Source organism: Eumetopias jubatus, unplaced genomic scaffold (genome assembly GCF_037043125.1).
Source record: "Eumetopias jubatus isolate StellerSeaLion01/CBP00866 unplaced genomic scaffold, mEumJub1_p1.0 scaffold_1, whole genome shotgun sequence".
NCBI classification, from domain to species: domain Eukaryota; kingdom Metazoa; phylum Chordata; class Mammalia; order Carnivora; family Otariidae; genus Eumetopias; species Eumetopias jubatus.
Window position 1 is genome coordinate 182,913,123 of NW_028274807.1, and position 19,147 is coordinate 182,932,269.

General features: G+C 38.6%; 1 protein-coding gene across 2 annotated transcripts in view; it reads right to left on the reverse strand.

Moving 5' to 3' along the window:
• The window catches only part of TAFA1 (TAFA chemokine like family member 1), a 505,133-nt gene extending 487,751 nt beyond the window's left edge, over nucleotides 1-17,382 (reverse strand). For both annotated transcript variants that reach the window (XM_088027637.1, XM_028110328.2), the window contains exon 1: nucleotides 17,265-17,382. In XM_088027637.1, the coding sequence (XP_087883763.1) occupies nucleotides 17,265-17,382 (118 nt within the window). The remainder of the gene's footprint in view (nucleotides 1-17,264) is intronic.
• Between the last annotated feature and the right edge of the window lie 1,765 nt (nucleotides 17,383-19,147).

Here is a 19,147-nt window from a genome sequence, read left to right on the forward strand (position 1 = left end):
GCGGATGAGTTGTGAGCAGAATGACATGCATCACTTTCAGGCTAAAGGGTTTATTTGCTGATCTAACCTCCAAAACTCTCTTTTTTTCTGACATGATAACAGTACTATTTCAAATAGGTGCTGCTCTTAATTCTGGGTTGAAGATAACACAGGGCACAGCTTCTAGCCAACCTCAGGGAGTCAGACATATGAGTCAGACATAAACTTTGCTAAAATATAAGATTGCCTTGAGCAATTGAGATTTGGAGCCAATTGGTTACCAGAGTATCACCTGGCCTAATCTGAGGGGAATTTATTTCCATCTTAGTACTGTCCCTCACAATGAAAACAATACTAGCGGAAGCAAAGAATTTCAGTAGTATAGTCATTAAGAGCTTGGGATCTGGAATCAGATTACCCCAGTTCAAATCCTGGCTTCACACTTATTACCTGCACACTTTGGGCAAGTTATTTAAATCCTCTGAACGTTATTTCCCTCATCGGTGGCAAAAAGAGAACAAGAGTAGCTACCTTTCAGTGGTAAGTGTAAAGATTAATGAAACAATATGGAATTCTTAGCACAATGCCAAGAACATAGTAACTACTAAATAAAAATCTATATTTAATGTATATATACATCAGACACAAGAAGTTAAGTTAATTTTTAAGGCTAAATTATATTTTTTTTCTTCCGAAGTCAGTTTTGACTCTGTCTCCTGCTGTCTTAAAAATATTTACATGCATTAAACATGACAAAGGAGTGCCATTTCCCTGATATTGTGATCTTCCTCAGATTATGTATCTGTCTTCATAATGCTCTTATCTTTGCCTCAAATTCTTTGCTGCCAAAACTCCATCCCTAACTCTTGGTACAGTTCTTCCTTTTTCTCCTGGTCTCATTGGAAGCACTTTTTTTTTCACCAAACCCTTGACCCAGATGTTAAACTCTTCCCACCATCAAGGAAAGAGTGGGAGGTGAAAAGATGGTCTTGGAGGCCCTCAGGCAACATAGTAAAAAGACCGGGATGTCTCCCTTCCTCCGAACCCTAGTACACTTACCAAACACTGGGTTTAAGATTATCAATACTATGTGAAGCTTCCCCTCCAAATGTCCTATTAGAATGACAACTCTCTTTAATTAGCATTTTTATACTGCTTTCTGTTGATGAATAATACCATACCCAGAAGAAAAACTTTACACCAGATCTTATTACTAAGTACTAAGTACTAAGTATTACTAAGTACTTATTACTATGTACTAAGCACATCAATAGAGCTTTCTGCTTACAATAATAATAAACTACCCTTACTTGTTTTCAACAATTTAATTAAATACAATTAACTCCAGTTTGTTTTGGCAACCTATTAATGTCACAATTGAATATAAATAGACTCATGAAAAGATTAAAATTAATAAATCCTTTACACTATTGTAAAATTACTTCAGTGCTGTGCTTGCCAGAAATACTTAGCAGCGGTTTTGAAGTATGTTAAGGAGGACAGTAAAAAAGAGATAATAAAGTTTTATCAAATAACTGAGCTAGGCTTCCGTGAGGCTTTGACCTCTTCAGAAGAGAGCTCTTGCCTGTTGGGTATAGTTCTTAAGAGACTCTGAAACACTAATTGCGAATTTATCATCATCTTACGGTATCTTTAATCCATGTCTCTAACCGTACAGGCTCTTCACTCATGCTAACTTGAAATCCCTAGTGTCTTAAAACAAGAAAGTAATAATGGCATTTCATTTTTTTGTTATTGTTGTTTGGTTTGTTTGTTAAGTCTCAAAATATTAGACCCTGAGATACTTAGGCAATTCATAATACACAAAGATATATTTTGTATTCATAGTAGAAAATACCAGGTACACATATGAGTACACGTAAGTGGCACCCTGGGATGAAGCCTGTGAACATTTAGGTACTAATGTGTTTATCAGTATATACCATGTAGTCAATGGGCCCTGTGATAAAGATTGCATAGGTTATTGTAACAACACAATTAATGGAAAGAAAAAAACACCTGAGGAAATATAGATAAATACTATCAGATTTCAGTTGACCAATGGCTCTTTTAAGATAAGGATATAATCCATTCTGAGAATCACAGAGCACCAATGCTGACTTTTGGACTATTTCCTGTTAATGAGTTATTGGCCAGATGTTTAAATTAATTACCCAAACTTCACTATTATTTGGCATCACACAGACTCTACTAAACTTACTGATTATAGCACCTTCATCAGTAATTACATGTGAAAATGCTTTTGGAAGGAAGGATGCTCTAAGTATTGACCTGTTCGTACTGACTTAGAACCTATGGCTAACCGTTACATAGAGATTAGCCATAAAAGCTAATATCCAAAATCTATAAAGAATTTGTCAAACTCAACACCCAAAGAACATATAATCCAGTCAAGAAATGGGCAGAAGACATGAACAGACATTTCTCCAAAGAAGACATACAAATGGCCAACAGGCACATGAAAAAATGCTCAACATCACTCAGCATCAGGGAAATACAAATTTCATTCTGACACCGGTCAGAATGGCTAAAATTAACAAGTCAGGAAACAACAAATGTTGGCGAGGATGCAGAGAAAGGGGAACCCTCTTACGCTGCTGGTGGGAATGTAAGCTGGTATAGCCACTCTGGAAAACAGTATGAAGGTTCCCCAAAAAGTTGAAAATAGAGCAAACTTATGACCCAGCAATTGCACTACTAGGTATTTACCCAAAGGATACAAATGTAGTGATCCAAGGGGGCACCTGCACCCAGATGTTTATAGCAGCAATGTCCACAATAGCCAAACTATGGAAGGAGCCCAGATGTCCACCGACAGATAAATGGATAAAGAAAATGTGGTGTGTGTATGTGTGTGTGTGTATGCAATTGAATATTACTCAGCCATCAAAAAATGGAATCTTACCATTTGCAAGGATGTGGATGGATCTAGACGGTATAATGCTAAATGAAATAAGTCAGAGAAAGACAATTATCATATGATTTCACTCATATGTGGAATTTAAGGAACAAAACAGAGGATCATAGGGGAAGGCAGGGGAAAAATAAAATAAGATGAAATCAGAGTGGGAGATAAACCATAAGAGACTCTTAACTATAGGAAACAAACTGAAAGATGCTGGAGGGGAGACAGATGGGGGGCTGGGACAACTGGGTGATGGGCATTAAGGAGGGCATGTGTTGTAAGGAGCGCTGGGTGTTATATAAGACTGATGAATCACTGAACTTTATCTCTGAAACTACTAATGCTCTATACGTTATTTAATTGAATTTTATTTAAATAATTGAATTTAAATAAAATTCAATTCAATTAAAAAAATCTGTATCTTTAACCTGTGCTAAGTACTTGGATTTTATTACGGGAAGACTCAGGTGTGGTCATTAAATGAATAAATAAATTCAAGTTGTAAAATTTCTTTTTTTTAAGATTTTATTTATTTACTTGAGAGCAAGTGAGCAAAAAAGAAACAGAAAGCATGAGCAGGGGGAGGGGCAGAGGAAGAGGGAGAAGCAGACTCTCTGCTGAGCTGGGAGCCTGATGTGGGACTCGATCCCAGGACCCTGGGATCATGACCTGAGCCAAAGGCAGACCCTTGACCAACTGAGTCACCCAGGCACCTTCAAGTTGTAAAATTTCTATGTGCATCCTTTTTTTTATACACTAAAACATTATGGATGTATGTGTTAGTATCAGGCACTTTCTCCACCATCTTTGCTTTGACATTCATATAGTTACATAACAATATAATGAGATACCATATGCCAGATACCTACTGCATGGCAGGTGTAGAACAGGCATCTCTATTCTTTATGCAAACCTGCCAAGTGGGGATTTTATAAACATGGTTCCCCATTTTATGGATGCAGCAGAGAGAGCTACACTAAATTGCCCACATTTAGAGCTAATAGTGTAACAACAATAGAGGGGGGATGTAAACCCCTGGTTTACCTTATATACCAAGATGCTTCTATTTCTATAGGTTCCTTGCACCAAGAGTAGCTGATGGCAAAAAAGGTGAAATCAGGTAAAACACCCACAAGCATGTCAACTCTATCCAATTCTCAAAGATGTATGTAGATGCTATGCTTACCCTGAGTTAAAGAGTACTTACCCTGTTGCGGGAACCTTTCCATGTACTCATATGTATTAACTTGCTTAATTATTTAAACCATTATTTTTAAATGAAGAACATAGCCCACCTTGAGAGGTGAATTAAATTACATATAAAAACATATAAAAACCCTTAACAGTACGTTTCATCTCAAAATTAAGCAGATAGGTCCATATAAGGCACTTTGCACAATATATGACACAATAGATGCTGAATGATTATTGTTTTGGGGTGTTGTAGTTGTTTCTGAAATCATCTCTATCTCCTTTAACAACTCAATGATTGAAGTGTTGTACCTGGAAGGATTCAGAGGTTGAATCTGGATTGATTAGCCATGTCTGCAGTGGTATAACCATAGAAAGAGTGGGCTATGGATCAGGAATTTGCCATCACTAGCCAAAGGGATATTTTTGGAAAACACAGATTTGTTTTGATGCTGAGAGGAATTTAATAGGGAGACTTCAGATAGGATTGTATAAGCAATTTCTACCTACCATGTTACTAGGCCATGGGTCTAGCAAGTTTAATGTGAAAGACAGCAAATTCCATATTTTAGCAAAAAGACACACTGCAAATGATCAAACCACTTACTAGAAAGGTCAGCCCACTTTACAATATTCTAGAATATTTATAAAGTCTCAATATGATAACTGCCAAAAAAAATTTATCAAAAAGTTAAATTGCAGTTAGGAAGAGTTCTTTTCTAGTGTGAATGATTTATAATTTAATTTGAAGTAAAACAGAAAATCTACACTAAGACTGAGTCTAATAAATGTAGATTTATCCTATGTTGTTGCTTTGTCATGTGGAGCACAAAAAAGGGGTCTCTAAAATCTAAAAAAAAAAAAAAAAAAAATACCAGGAGACTATAGAAAAATACTTGAAAATGAGGTGTTGTTATCCCAATAAGAAAACAAAGTATGTTTTCAGTCAGGCCTGTTGCACAGCAAAATTAAGACCAAAGCATTACTCAGCCAGCCACAAGACTCAAAATTATTGCATAATATAGCCAAGCTAAATGCCCAAGACACGGTTGCCTGCTAACACAGAACAATGTCCCTCAACACAGAAATTTGTTTTGTAATTTATTTTTATTTTAAGATTTTATTTATTTGTCAGAGAGAGAGAGAGAGAGAGCACAAACAGGGAGAGTGGCAGGCAGAGGGAGAAGCAGGCTCCCCATTGAGCAAGGAGCCCGATACAGGACTTGATCCCAGGACCCTGGGATCACGACCAGCTGCCCAACCAACTGAGCCACACAGGCATCCTTGTTTTATAATTTAAACTAACCAGGACTAGCTTGCGGATGTTCCTAAGTGCTAAAGTAGTACCAGGTTGTGATGGTAAGAGGACCTGAGTGGGAGTCAATGCCAAACCTAAGTTTTCCTTTAAGCTTTGTTACTATTATCAATTTTCCAGTGTTTTGTACAATGGAGATAACAGTGCCACCCATGTAGGGTTGTAGTATAGATCATATGCCATATTATAAGAGTCAGCCCATATTAGGTCCTACCCACAGCTGACACTCAGGAAACTGAGCTGGAAAAAGTCAAAGGCTGGAAAAATTCTCAATTTGCCCTCCCAAGCTAGATGACTTTGAACAAATCAGTTAACTTGTTTTTTGTTTTTTTTTTTAAAGATTTTTTTTTTATTGGCAAAAGGGAAAGATGTTCTACCTCACGAGTTTATTATGAGGATTCAATGAAACATCAAATGCTTAGGGTCCTTCCTTCCTTCCTTCCTTCCTTCATTCATTCAGCAGGTATTTATTTGGCCCTCACCATGTGGCAGACTCTCTGTGAGGCACTGTGAGACTGCTGGGCTCCCTATCCTTTCCGAGCTGACAATCTAGCGGGGAAAGCAGGGTTAAACCAGTGATTAGAATAAAGTGGCGTCACTATCGTTAGTGTGTTAGCATAGATCTCTGCACCTAGTAAGTGATCGATAAACCTTTGTCGAATAAGGAATATTAAATTTGTTGTATGTTAAAAATAAAAATGATTATCCTCAGGCTTTGATTTAGAGATATGAGCTTTTCTCTACTATAATAGCCAGACTCTTAAAATCAACAGTAGTAACATATTTTGTCTTTTATTACATAAAGGTAACAACAATTCAAAGGTGTGAAAGGCCTTATGGGACACCAAGAATTTGGCCAGAGTACAGTTGCTGGATTTTTGTTAATTAACTGACTTGCTTTCCATAGACTTTAATTGTAGGTATTGGGATTCTTTCCTTCCATCTTACGTAGCTCTACACCTGTGACCATCAGTGTACATTGATAAGGCAGACCGTAGATTAAAAAACAGTAACAAAGAAAAAAATAAATCTTGCCTCCCCTTTAATTGGAATAATATCAAGTTTCTCCAACTGGCAAAAGGCCATTAGCCATCCAAGTCACCAGCCCACCATATCTCTACTACCTGCCTCTAGGTTTATGTGTTTTGTTCCCCTTGGTTGAACCCGTCACCCTCCATCCTCTCTGGCTAGCTCACTTCCTAACCAACATTCAAAGCCCAACACAAGATCATCCCCCTTCTTGAGGGCTTCCCAAATCCTCTCTGCTCAGAATAAGTGGCTTCATGTGTTATGATCACGGAGCACCCTGTTTGGTTAGAGCTCGTATCAGAAGCCACTCTGAATCTTAGACACAGAAACACAGAAGAATGGAGAAAGGAACAAAAACTTCCAGAGGAAATAAAAAGAGAGCTGTATAACTCTCACAAGTGGACAATTCTGTCCACTAATGTCTAACGCTACATTATTGTAAACAGTAGTTACAAGACACACGCGGCCCTTTAAATTTTGATTCAATTGCAATTGGTTCATTTTTCTTATTTTTCAATGAAATATTTTATGGCGTGCCCTTTTTTTTGGGGGGGGTAGGAAACAGATTCTGGAGATGGTCAATTAACCCACAAGGGAGTTGGTCAAAGACTCCCAACTTGCACGCCAATGTCAATCAATTCATGGGCGGGGCCTGGAGAGGGACTGAGAAAGCTTCTAAAATCACATCCTGGCTCTGCGGGAACAATCACGGTGATTCATTACCTGGGCCTGTGATAGATGGAGGGCTGGAGATTGGCAGCTTGTGTGCCATAAATCTGCTCTTACTTCCAAACGATTCTGGGAGTAGTTGTCAAAAATGTTGCCCTACAAATGTTCACCCAGTGACCTAGTTTCTCAAGCACATGTCCAGTACCTGGCGTCTTGCATTTTCATCAGATAAGGAGATATAAAAAGCTACAAAAACAATTCACCTAATCAGACCTCGTCCGAGAAGCTTCCCAACAACACCTTCTCCCGTCTTATATCTTATTTTATTTCGGGGGGGAAAATGGCTTTGTTTTTATTTTTTGCCATGCCACGTATTTTTTTAATTCAGAGCTGTATGTAGGGCTGGTCTCTTGTTACAATTTCTTCATAAAATAGTGGTGTTCAAACTTTCCTGTCTATAGCACACCAAGGAGGTGAAATACCCAATTCATATCCACTTCCCAGTGGAAAAATACTCAGTTAATAAATACTTGGAAAGACACATTTATGAATCACTAATTATTTTTATAAAATAAGATGAGCCTATTAACATGTTCATGTATTATAAAATGATGCTCTATGGATATAAAAATAAACCAAATATGTTATGTACCTTGAGAATTCTGTTGCATATATTCACAAGCAGTATATAAACAATGTCACTATGTAAGTGTCACCATAGCAATAAGTTTGAGAGTGATTACATATACATGTTTTCCAATATGGATATAGGTAAATCATTTCTGAAACACAATTCAGGAATGTCTTAAAGTCTATTCCTTGGTGAATCTAAAATCCAACATATGCAAATATGCATCATTACAGGCTATAGGGTTAATGAAACAGCCCACAGCAAACTTAATTGATAATGATGAAACTAAACCAACACTAATTTATAATTAAAAAGCAAAGACCACAGCAATTCAAAATCACTAACAACTCAAACAACACTCAAGATACACTGGTAACAAATTATCCCTCCCAAAATTGCATGAATTCTAATTATTTGCATGCAGGCATTTTGCAATGTTTCCAAGAGCTGGCAGCCAGTTTTCTAAATAGAATACTGATTTAGGGAAGCTCAGTAAACCTTAGTTACATGTCATTCTAATAGAAGATAATTCAGTTGGTATACTAATAAGTAGACTGTATTCATATACAAAATAAATGTACATGAAATCTGAAAAGAACAAGAACAGAAAAAAAAAAAAACAATGTTTCAAGATAAATGTATAACCCACTAGTGGACTGCAGACTAGATTTTGAGAACTTTAATAAAGTATTAAATTAAGGGTTTTAATCAGGCAATATTACACTGCCTGATGCTTCCCTCTGTTTCCTTACATTTAGTTTACTCTTTCTGCCAAACTAATCTAAAGGAAAATTAATTTATTTTTACCTAAGATTCAAATGAGACCTCTGTTCAGGCCATTGGCTTCATTATATAAATGCTCTTTGTTTATCAGACACCATTAGTAGCTCTATTTACAGTTAGTAGCTTGTAGACAAAACACCCAGAGACTCAGCCCTTTAGCATTTGGGGTATAAGTCAGGATGGGACAAAACCACAGGCATAATTTTAAAACAAGCCAAGACAGATGTGCATAAAAATTCCCCACTTTTAGCCCCACTGCCTTCACCTCTCTCTACCTTGCTTGCATAAAAGGATTTGATAAATTCATTAAAAATCAAAAAATGTTGGAGCTGGAGATAATCTTGTCTGAGGTCACACACTAATAGCCCACAGGTGGGAATAGAGCCATGAGTCAAGTTTTGTTTGGCCCACTTGACATTTAAAAGATAAGGAAATTACACATAAAATTCTTAAGTCTCCTGCTTGCCTTGAACCGTGGGATGATCCGGTCACATTGAGCCTATCTCAGGCTTAGCTAAGGATGTGATGTGCCCTTTCAATGCACACAGGCTCTTCAGCTGCTACAGTTATCCTCAGGCTGGTCCAATCATCTTTGTTAACTGGCTGGTGCACGAAGGTATTTGCCATGTCTATCTATGACGGACAGGAATATACTTTGCGGAATGCATATATGGCCTCTTTGGAGCTTCTATGCACAATATGGAAACCACTGCTTCCTTCTACCCTCTTACTGGAGACTTGCATTTGACAACTGACGTGAGATCGTGAATGCTCCAGGGTCCTAAACCTACTGCGGTCCTCCTTCCTCATTACCATTCGCTATAAAAAAGGCTTCATGTGGTACTTTCCTGCCAGTATTTGCATTTTTAAAGGATGTAAAGTTCTTGCCCAGTTATGAGAAAATATTTATTCAATACTTACACAACATTCATTCAGTGGGAAGTATGACCTACTGGCCTGCTGACCCGAATCTAAGATGTATTATCAATTTCAAGAGCATTGAAGTGCTTTTTCCTCTTACTGTGCAGTAGCTCATCTAAACCTGGGAGCTGACATTCTGTATTCATTTCAAAGCCTATGACTCAATCCATCCATCCTTCATCCACATGAGGGGGAAACAAAAAAATCCTTTGGGTACATGCAGACTCAGTTAGCTCCCATTTATTTTTGGGGGACGTGGAAGCATGCCTAAAAGAGTTCTAGTAAGGGCATAGTAAAGGTAAATATAGGTAATCACATCAGCAGAACAATGACCTTGGCTGAGGATGTAGGTCTTCCTCCCTCCGAGACTCAGGGTGAGGTTTGGTTTGACTCCTTCCCCGCGTGGAGGAAGAATCCGCCTAATGAATAGCCACATCACTCAGCGTATCTATCCATTTTCGGAGAGAAAATCGCTGTGATTATATCAATTCTGTTTTCTTTCTCTGGGTCTTTATTATATAAAGATGGGGAAGGAGAAAGAAATAGCATGCCAACAGGGTTCCCTAAGTGCTTTCAGGACATTAACTTTACAGAATCTAATTAGTTTACACAAATGGTTAACAAAATCATTCATTTTCTTTTTACCCCAAAGAAAGGAAAAATTGCTGTCTGTTCTTATTTCTCCCTGCTACAAAGATGAAGTGAATTTTTCTCTTGATATCAAAAAATTTGAAAGCAGAAGGCCTTTTCCTATTTGCTAAGAGAAGTTTCTCTTCAGTCCCTTAAGACCATGCTTAGAATATTTTCTAAATTTATAGGAAAAAAACTCATGCTGTGATTGAAAACCTTAGGGATTTAAGTTTTTACTACATTTGTAAGCATATTCTTTGGGTTATTTTGGTTAATGGAACTGCTGTCAAATAGAGTAAATAACTACACAAAGATATTGCACAAATACATACATACATAAGTATGTTATACTGACAATTTAATATTTATACCACTCTCCATTTGTGGTATCCCTAAATTATAAACATGCACACAGATACATATGCATCCATACATACATATTCACCCACACACAAGCAGTAATAAATGAGGGAGAGTTAAAGGTTTTACCAGAACTTTCATTCCTTAAGAATGTAACAAATATTTTTTGAACACCTATTATGTGTCAAGTTCCTTACTAAAAGTGAGATATAAGAAGATGGATAGCACAGTGGCTCACACTTCTCAACGCATGTGATAAGAATAGGCACTTTAGATATTGCCCAAACTAAAAAAAAAAAAAGTTTAGAAAATTTTAGTTAAACACAATCAGGTTTCCTATCTGCAAATCTTTCCAGAACTTGTATATACTTACATGTACTGCAAACCTCCAAAAGGAGAACATACCAGACAATGAGTACTTCCCCGACACTTAATAGCTTTGCATCTTGAGGGTACGGTATTTTCTGAACTGGAAAATACCGGCCTAGACACTTCATTGGATTAAGGCTTTTAAAAAGAAGAGGGCCTCATGATACTTTCCTACCTAATCTTTCTCCTTTCTCCTTAACCTAAGAAAACTGTTTGATACATTTCTAATTTTACCATAAAACTACAGCTAATATTTTAAGGTTTTTATTAAAAAGTAATATATACCCATATTAAAAACAAATCTTTAAAACACATCATTGGGGCACCTGGGTGGCTCATTCGGTTAACCAGCAGGCTCTTGGTTTTGGCTCAGGTCCTGGTCCCAGAATTGAGGCCCACTTAGCTCCTGGCTTCCCACTGAGCAGAGTCTGCTTCAGGATTCTCTCCCTCTGCTCCTCCTCTGTTCTCTCTTTCTTTCTCTCTCTCTCATAAATAAATGAATCTTAAAAAAATTAAAAATATAAAATTAAAAACCACATAATTATAGGAAATAAAGTGTCCAAGTCATTCTAGTCCTACCACCAGGTTTAACTGATGCTATGTATAGAATGTTTATAGCCTTTCTGACATCTTTTTATGCCTGTGTTAATATTTTTTTCCAAAATTATTTTGAAACTGCGTATTCTGTTCCTAGTTTTTGTTTTTTTCACTCAGCAGTGTGTCATAGGCATCTTTCCTTAAGAGTACATATAAGCACCTCTCATTCTTTGCAGTGGTTATGTTGAATCCCATTGTGTGGTATACAATGATTTATTGTTCCAATCTCTTTTTGCTATAGCTAAAACCCCCCTCTAATCATTTGCCATTAAATTAACTAGACCTTTACATACATTTTTTCACACCTGTCCAATCATTTTCTTAGGCTAAGCATCTCGAAATGGAATTGTGTAGGATTTGCACATTTTACATTTTGGGAGATGCTGCCAAATTGTTTTCAAAAAATGTTGCACCAATTTACATACTCAAGCTTTGAGATTTTCACACAGTTTAAAACTGGAAGAGTTTTTCAAAAAGTTCAAGTAGTCATCTTAAATGAACTTTAAGAAATTACCAATTGAAGGCTAAGGTTCATCTGGGCCACTTCTAAATATTTGTTTTCAGTGTGACATAAGATCTATTTTCCTTAACTATGAGGAACTGAGGCCATAGGCTTGAGCTCACATAAGTAACAGTATTTATATAGCATTGTAATAATTCTCTTATAAATTCAGGGGATTGACAGGAAATATTTATTTGCATCTCTACTTGGTTTTGATACTTTGAGGTCTTATTAAATGTCCAGAGCCGCACTCTGACTCTGGGACAAGGTCAATAACATCAATCAGATGATCAATGGATTATCACTAGCACCAGCTTACACCAAATAACAACCTGTCTGCTCTAATCCTTAGGGCAATTCACTACACTTAGCAATCCAGTACTGGTAAGAATTCTTAAAAAGCCAATATGCAACCACTGTTGTTCTGACGATATCTTTTATACTACAGTTGTAAAACAATACTTTATTGTAATGTGCCTTGCTATTCTAATGCGTATTCCTTAAGCAGCTTTCAATAAAGTAATATTGAATACTAAGGTAAAGATAAGATATACAAGAATGCTTTTTAATATTTTACCAAAAAATCACACTTTTAAATGAATGGTGATGTTCACTACATATTAATTAAGTCATAAATGAATACCTCCCTCTAAATACATAGTTTGCTTAATATAGTTTTAAATCAGGCCAAGTATAAGTTACATAGACAATTCTATTCGGAGTAATCTTTCCATATATCATTTCCATACACACCTGTCAATACAATAGCAGCGACTCAAGGAAAATGATTCATTAGCCACTTATAACTTCTTGTCTCATGTAATTTATCTTTATAATTTTAAATTACTAAAGAATCCCAAGGATCTTTTCTTACTCAAGTATTTTGAAATGATCCATATTTTATTAAGTTTCAAGAATAACCCCCCCCACACACACACACATACCCATACACTCGAAATTAAGTAACTATTAAAATTAGTGTCATAATTCATATATCCATAAGGGGAAAAAAACTAATTCTAAAGTAGAAAGTTACATCCAGCAAACCATTCATCCTTTTTCACCTGTTACACACCTGATGCTTATAAAGAGTTGAAGCTGTTTTAATTTCCTGAAACAAGGGAACACACCACTTTTGGGTTTTCATTGTTCAGTCTGTCTTTTTTAAATTATGTGTCCCCTTCCAGCTTTAATATTTATATATATGAAAGGCATGAGTATTCTTCAAGTTGTTATGGTAATTTCCTACATCGTTCCCAAAATAAAAACTTGATTTAGCCAAATATTAAATTATTGAAATTATAAATTCAAAATGTGCTGTTCGTCTACAGCACATTTTACTCATTTGTGTAATTTTAAAGTTCACTTCCATTTGACTGACTGTTTTAATCCTTCTTAACTAGTAAGTGAAAATAACGGTGCATTCCTAATACCATAAATATGAAAAATAGAAAGTACTTAGGGACTACAGGGGAATCTATTGAAATCAGTCTGTTTTCTGGTTAACATACTCTCATTCTGTTTGTGTACTAACCCACTGCATTGAGAAGACAGATCTCAAATTCACGGCCTCACAAAGACATTGTCCCGATTTCATGTTTTGACAGCAGAAATTGGCCCAGATCTCTAACCATTTCCCCTACAGGACCCTGGCTGGCTGGTGACATCCAGGTGCGGCAGAGTCTGATGAGGGGAACATCGCGTCAAATTCCACTCATCTGTCAGTGTAGTGGATTATTTCTTGAGAGACTGAAATTGGCTGCTTGGGATGGGAACACCATCAATCTTACTGTGTAGGGGATGGCAAAGCTGCCCGTAAGAAGCTGGCAAGAGGGGGGCCAGCCGTTCCTAAGCAGGTGAGGAGGCAGCTGTAAAGCCTTCACTCTCCCCCCATTCGGGGCTCTGAGGGAAAGATTTGTCATTTTTCACATTTCCCGGGTACTTGGTATGCATGCAGTGTCCGCTTGTTCCTGCTTTATGGAAGAGGCGATTTTTCAAGCTTAGGCAAATGTGGCAAAGCTCAGGATCTGCCTGGTGTCCCATTTTTTCTCATCATGTCACTTGTTTTAACTGATTTGAGAAAATGAGATTATGTTTTTCCTTTTTGCTCATTTATCCAGCTATTTATTTATTTATTTGCTCATTTAGGGGTGGATTGTCACAGATAACTGGCCCTGATTTCTCTCTTGTTTTCATACACATTTCATTAGTGTCCCTGAAGATTTAAGACCCACAAAGGGAAACATCACAACTCTCATAAAAAAAAGCATACATTTACTCTTAAAAATCAAAACAGATTGTATTAACGGAGATTGCATTTCTGACTGAAATAAGTTAGAATATTGCTGTGTCCAAGATCTATCGCTTTAATCTTTGCAGCTATTGTTGAAAACCCAAGAAAGTTGAATAAACCTATTATATAGAACCATTGGACTTTCAGTTTGATATCATTTTAATCTTTCTGCATTTAGAAAGGAGTATATATAGTTTCTTAATTTCATCAATGAATCGGTAACGGATCTCAAATGTATAAGCACTTGGGGCTGAAATTGGGTTTGGTGCTACAGTTTCTTGGGGTATCTGACATACAGATCAACCATGCATTGGTGATAATAAGCAATTTCTAGCAGTAGACGGTGGAGAAAACAAATACTGAATTCAATTTTAGTCAGAACTTAACGACGTGTTTCTGAGCTTGAAATTATAGTATTTTGATAACAAGCCCCATAAAGATTTGAGTTTACTTAATACAAATATCATAACCATAACCCCCGACCAAAAAAACTCCTGTATTAACTGATTAACAGAGATAGTCCAAGTAAAAACTCACCGCAAAGTGCACTCTATTTCATGACTATACACATCGAGCGTAAAAGACAGGCAGTGGTTGGTAATATATTCTAGCCAGGTATCTCATAGTTTAAAAAGAAAAACACACGAGATTAAAACAAGGTTTTGTTCTATGTGGATTGTTAGCTGTGTGAACAGCCAAACTTTACTCATTCAGCACCTCTAACATGTACTTTTGTAGTCTATTAAGAGATGTCAGAGTTATTGATATTTATGAGGAACTTCACAGTTTACAAAGCACTGTCACAAAAAAATTATTTTACTTACACCCCCACAATATCTTTAAATGGGAAATTGGGCCCAGAGAAGAAAAGTGACTTTCCCAAGGTCAAGACACTTCAGGTTAAGTAACAGAGATGAGTGCTGGTCCTGAGCGCTGCCATCGCCACCGGCCACCCCTCACCAAGTTCAGTCAAGGCCACCTTTCATAAGGGGTTTGAGTCCGTGCATTGACATAACTTGGAAGTTTTCACAGATTATGGGAAACGGCTCACACCCCTCAAAGAGGCTACTCGGCGTGATTATTCTGTGCCCTGGGAGATATATCCCCTCCTTGGGAAACAGGCCAGGGAGGTGACATCAGACCGACCCGACTTCTAATGGCAGTTACTGGCTGTGTGGTCTCACACAAGTCACCGGATCCCTCAGAACTTCAGTCTCCTGGGCAACAGAAGGATTGGGGGCGGTGCGCGTGGTGCGGGCGGTAGGGGCGATTACACCTACTTGTATACGGATTAAGACAACGTGAGTGTGCCGAAAACCCTCACAATAGTTATTTTTGTTACGAATTCTTACTGTTAAGTATGACAATGAATGCAAATTTCCCGCATTATTTGTACGACTGTAACAAATCAGACGTTTTTGCCTGAACCGATTGGTAATTAACTGATTGGAGGTAAACCGAAGATTCCAAAACCCACGTTTGTTCTTCCTTCACCTTGGCACCGATGCCTCAGAGTCTGGCGGTACCCGCTCGCGGCTGAGGACCCACGAGGCAGAAATACAAGCGCTCGGCAGGGGCGGCGGAGCGGTTTCCAAGCCTACCTGCAGGGGCACCAGCGCCCCCCTCGTCTTCCCTCCGCGACCCAGGGCGTGGGGAGTGAGGGTGGCTGGGGCCCTGACGCAGCCCTCGGCTGAGGCCACCCCGACCCCCCCTCCCGCACCCACCCCCTCCCCCTCTCCAGTCCTCGGGGGGTGGCCCGGTTTCCTGCAGAGAACCTGCTCGGGCGCTCCGCGGCAGCCGGGTGCGGGCGCTCAGCAGGACCCCGGGCTGCACCCTTGCTCTTTCCGTCCAGCCCGCAGCCTGGAGGCAGAGCCCGGGGAGGCAGCACGCAGCGCCCCGGGAGGTGTTGCTGGAAGATTGTGCCGACGAGCCCAGGACTGGCGCCCAGGCCGATTGCGGAGCCAGAGAAAGGCAAAGGCGTGGACGCTGGACCGCGCAGCAGGAGCCAGCCGAACGGATGGGAGGAGGCCAGGAAAGAATCTGGAGAGGGGATGGAGGGCGGGGAGCACTTCCGACCTGAAGATCTGGAGCTTGGAGCGCAACTAGTCCCCTGGGCCCGGACTTGGCGATGGGGGAGGAGGGCTTAGGGGGAGGGCGGAGTAAACGAGTGCAAAGGTTGAAACTAAACAGAATGGGGAAGGAAATCTTTTCAGAGAACGGGTGAGGGTAAGGACAATCGAGCTGGGGGACAGTAATGAGAAAGGCAAAGAAGGAGAAAAAAAAAAAAAAAAAAACCCAGACGGAAGAATGAGGCCATGGAAGGGTAAGAAATATACTTTAAACAAAAAGACGAAGAAAGCAAAATGCGTCCGGAAATCAAAAATTCAATATAGGAGGAAAAATCAGGCTAAAGGGAACTTGTTCCTGAAAGTGCCAAGAAAGAGAAAGAGAAAAATATCACCGTAAAAACTGGAAGAACAGAAAGTGAAGGAAGGGAGAAAGGAGAGGAGACAAATTAAAGCAGACAAGAAATAGTAAGTTATTTTTAAATTTCTTTTTCATTAACGAACTACTTCCAAAGTTAATTTCGGCACTAACATATCCACAAAAATTCTTAGCCACGCGCACACCGAGATTATAGTATCCACACTAGATAGGATATCCCAGCGGTATACATACCCATTATTTTATTGGTTGCAAAGATATTTTGCCTCTCTAAGAAATCAAGCCTTGCAGGTTATCCCACCTTCTGCAGAGTATTTTGCTATTGGCCAAAGTATCCAAAAACCAAGGACTTCACTTTTTTAAGGTGTGAGGAAGGGGGTAGGGAGACTCTTAGAGAAAATCGTGTTTTGTTTTTTTTTTCCCTGAGAAATTCACAGAAACACCTCTAGGGCATTTTAGTATCCCCCTCACCTTTCGCCAAAGCATCCAGCCAACAATATGTGTCTTGGAATTCAGAGGCAAGCTGCCCGCACTATGTAGTACTTTCTGTCGCTTACATTCAACCATCTGTTAAGGTGACAGCAGTGAGACTGGAGGCTGCCGAGGAGCCAGCTCCCGACTTACCTGGTCTGTGCAGGTGGTGCTGCTGGAAAGTGTGCTGAAGGGATCCATGGCATAGAAGCACTGCACAAGCACTTATCCACAAATACAGGACCCAGGACATCGCAGAGACCATTGCCATTCTCTAAAGAGAACATGAGACAGCAAGGATTACCCCCAGCTTCAAGCCCCCAGCTCAGTCAGTCCCACTGATGAGAGAAGGAGGGTCTCAGACGTCATGTCCCCTTTGCTACTTTGCTGGCTGAAATTAATAACCCAGCAGAGGTCATGCCATGAAGTGGGATTGAGGGAAAGCCTTCCCCAAGAGATCGTGAATTCTTTTTGAAATTCTGCAAAGCCAAATGCCAAGGACTGCCAGACACATAAATAAATTAAAGTTTGTGACTATCAGTTAGGCAGTTTGAAGCACCGTATCCTGACTTTACATCCTGTTTTTTACAATGATCTTTAAACTATAGTTATTCCAGGCACTGAAAAGCTGCATACTCCTGTTCATTCTAACTTCATTGTAAGTCTGACATAAGCCTGAAAGGAAAGAGTGGATTCTTTTTTTTTTTTTTAATTCTACAGTCATGAATTTTTAATCATTCTGCTGTCTTCTAAACTAAGTAATCATTTCTCAGAGGCATGTTGTAATCTCCTGATAGAACTGGTCTTTTTTGGCTGGACTTAAAATCAGACGGAATTGTCTTCAGCCAGAATGAGTTTCAGATGCAAGATCTATGCGTCTATCCTAGAGCAAGCCATAATTTACAATATTGCTTTGCCTCCTGAGATCCCATTGTGGCATTTGTTGTATAGTGTTGATGAATATGCATACACAGGTGGTGTATGTATTTATGGATGAACATATATACCTTTTCTCAGGCGCTGAAACTTTGACAGTCTTATCTGCACCTATAAGGATCTTAGGAGCTACAGAGGCTCAACTGCGCTACATATTGTCCAATTTCTCAAACAACACCTTATGCTGCATTTCATATTGCCAAATTAATCAAACTTGAAGCATTGTCCTTACTCAGCCAGTGATATGGAAGCATTTTCTATACAAGAATCCAGTTAAGTGTATTCTTTTCTCTTAGAGAGAGCTTTGGAACCCAGATTGTTCCTTTTAAACATTTTTCCACTGTCAAATTATACACTATAAGTATTTCGACTATACATTTAAATCTGCTAGTGACCTCCCAGTGTGGTTTCTTTATTCATGGAAATTGGCACTCTTTCAAAAACTGTGATGTTCAGAAAGCAGAAATATACATCATATGTGTGTGTGTGTGTGTGTGTGTGTGTGTGTGTGTAAAGACATAATACAAGATAATTTATGGGCTTTAGGAGAGGGATGCAGTCTTTAAAAGGGGGCTAGGACTATAATAGACAAATGGTGACAACCATAATTAAGTGCAAAGTAGGAAAACATTATTTTCAACAGCATGGTGCCTTTCATGCCTCACTCTGTGATTCAGATGGACCATTCACTTTATAATTAGTTTCACTGCCCACTGTTTACTTTTGTACACAACAGATTTATCCTCATTGTCTTCAGAACTATCAGTATAACATAGATGCATTCTCTTCAGTAGAGATAAATAGCAACACCCCTTCTATGAATCTTGAAATGAATGCATTTAGGGGCCTTTTCAAAATACCCTGCAAATTATAGAAAGACAAAATAGAGGTGACTGTGGCATGCATTGACTACTTGTGAATTTCAGTTAAAAATGCACTAGAAATTCATCTAAACTTTCAAAAAGCCTACCACAATCAAAACTTAACAGTTTTTCAATGACTCTGCTTTCTCTTGCTCATTTCTTCACCCCTGTAGCTTTTAGCACTTAAAAAGATTACTGTGACTTCACATTTGCAGTATTTTTCTTCTTCTTCCTTTT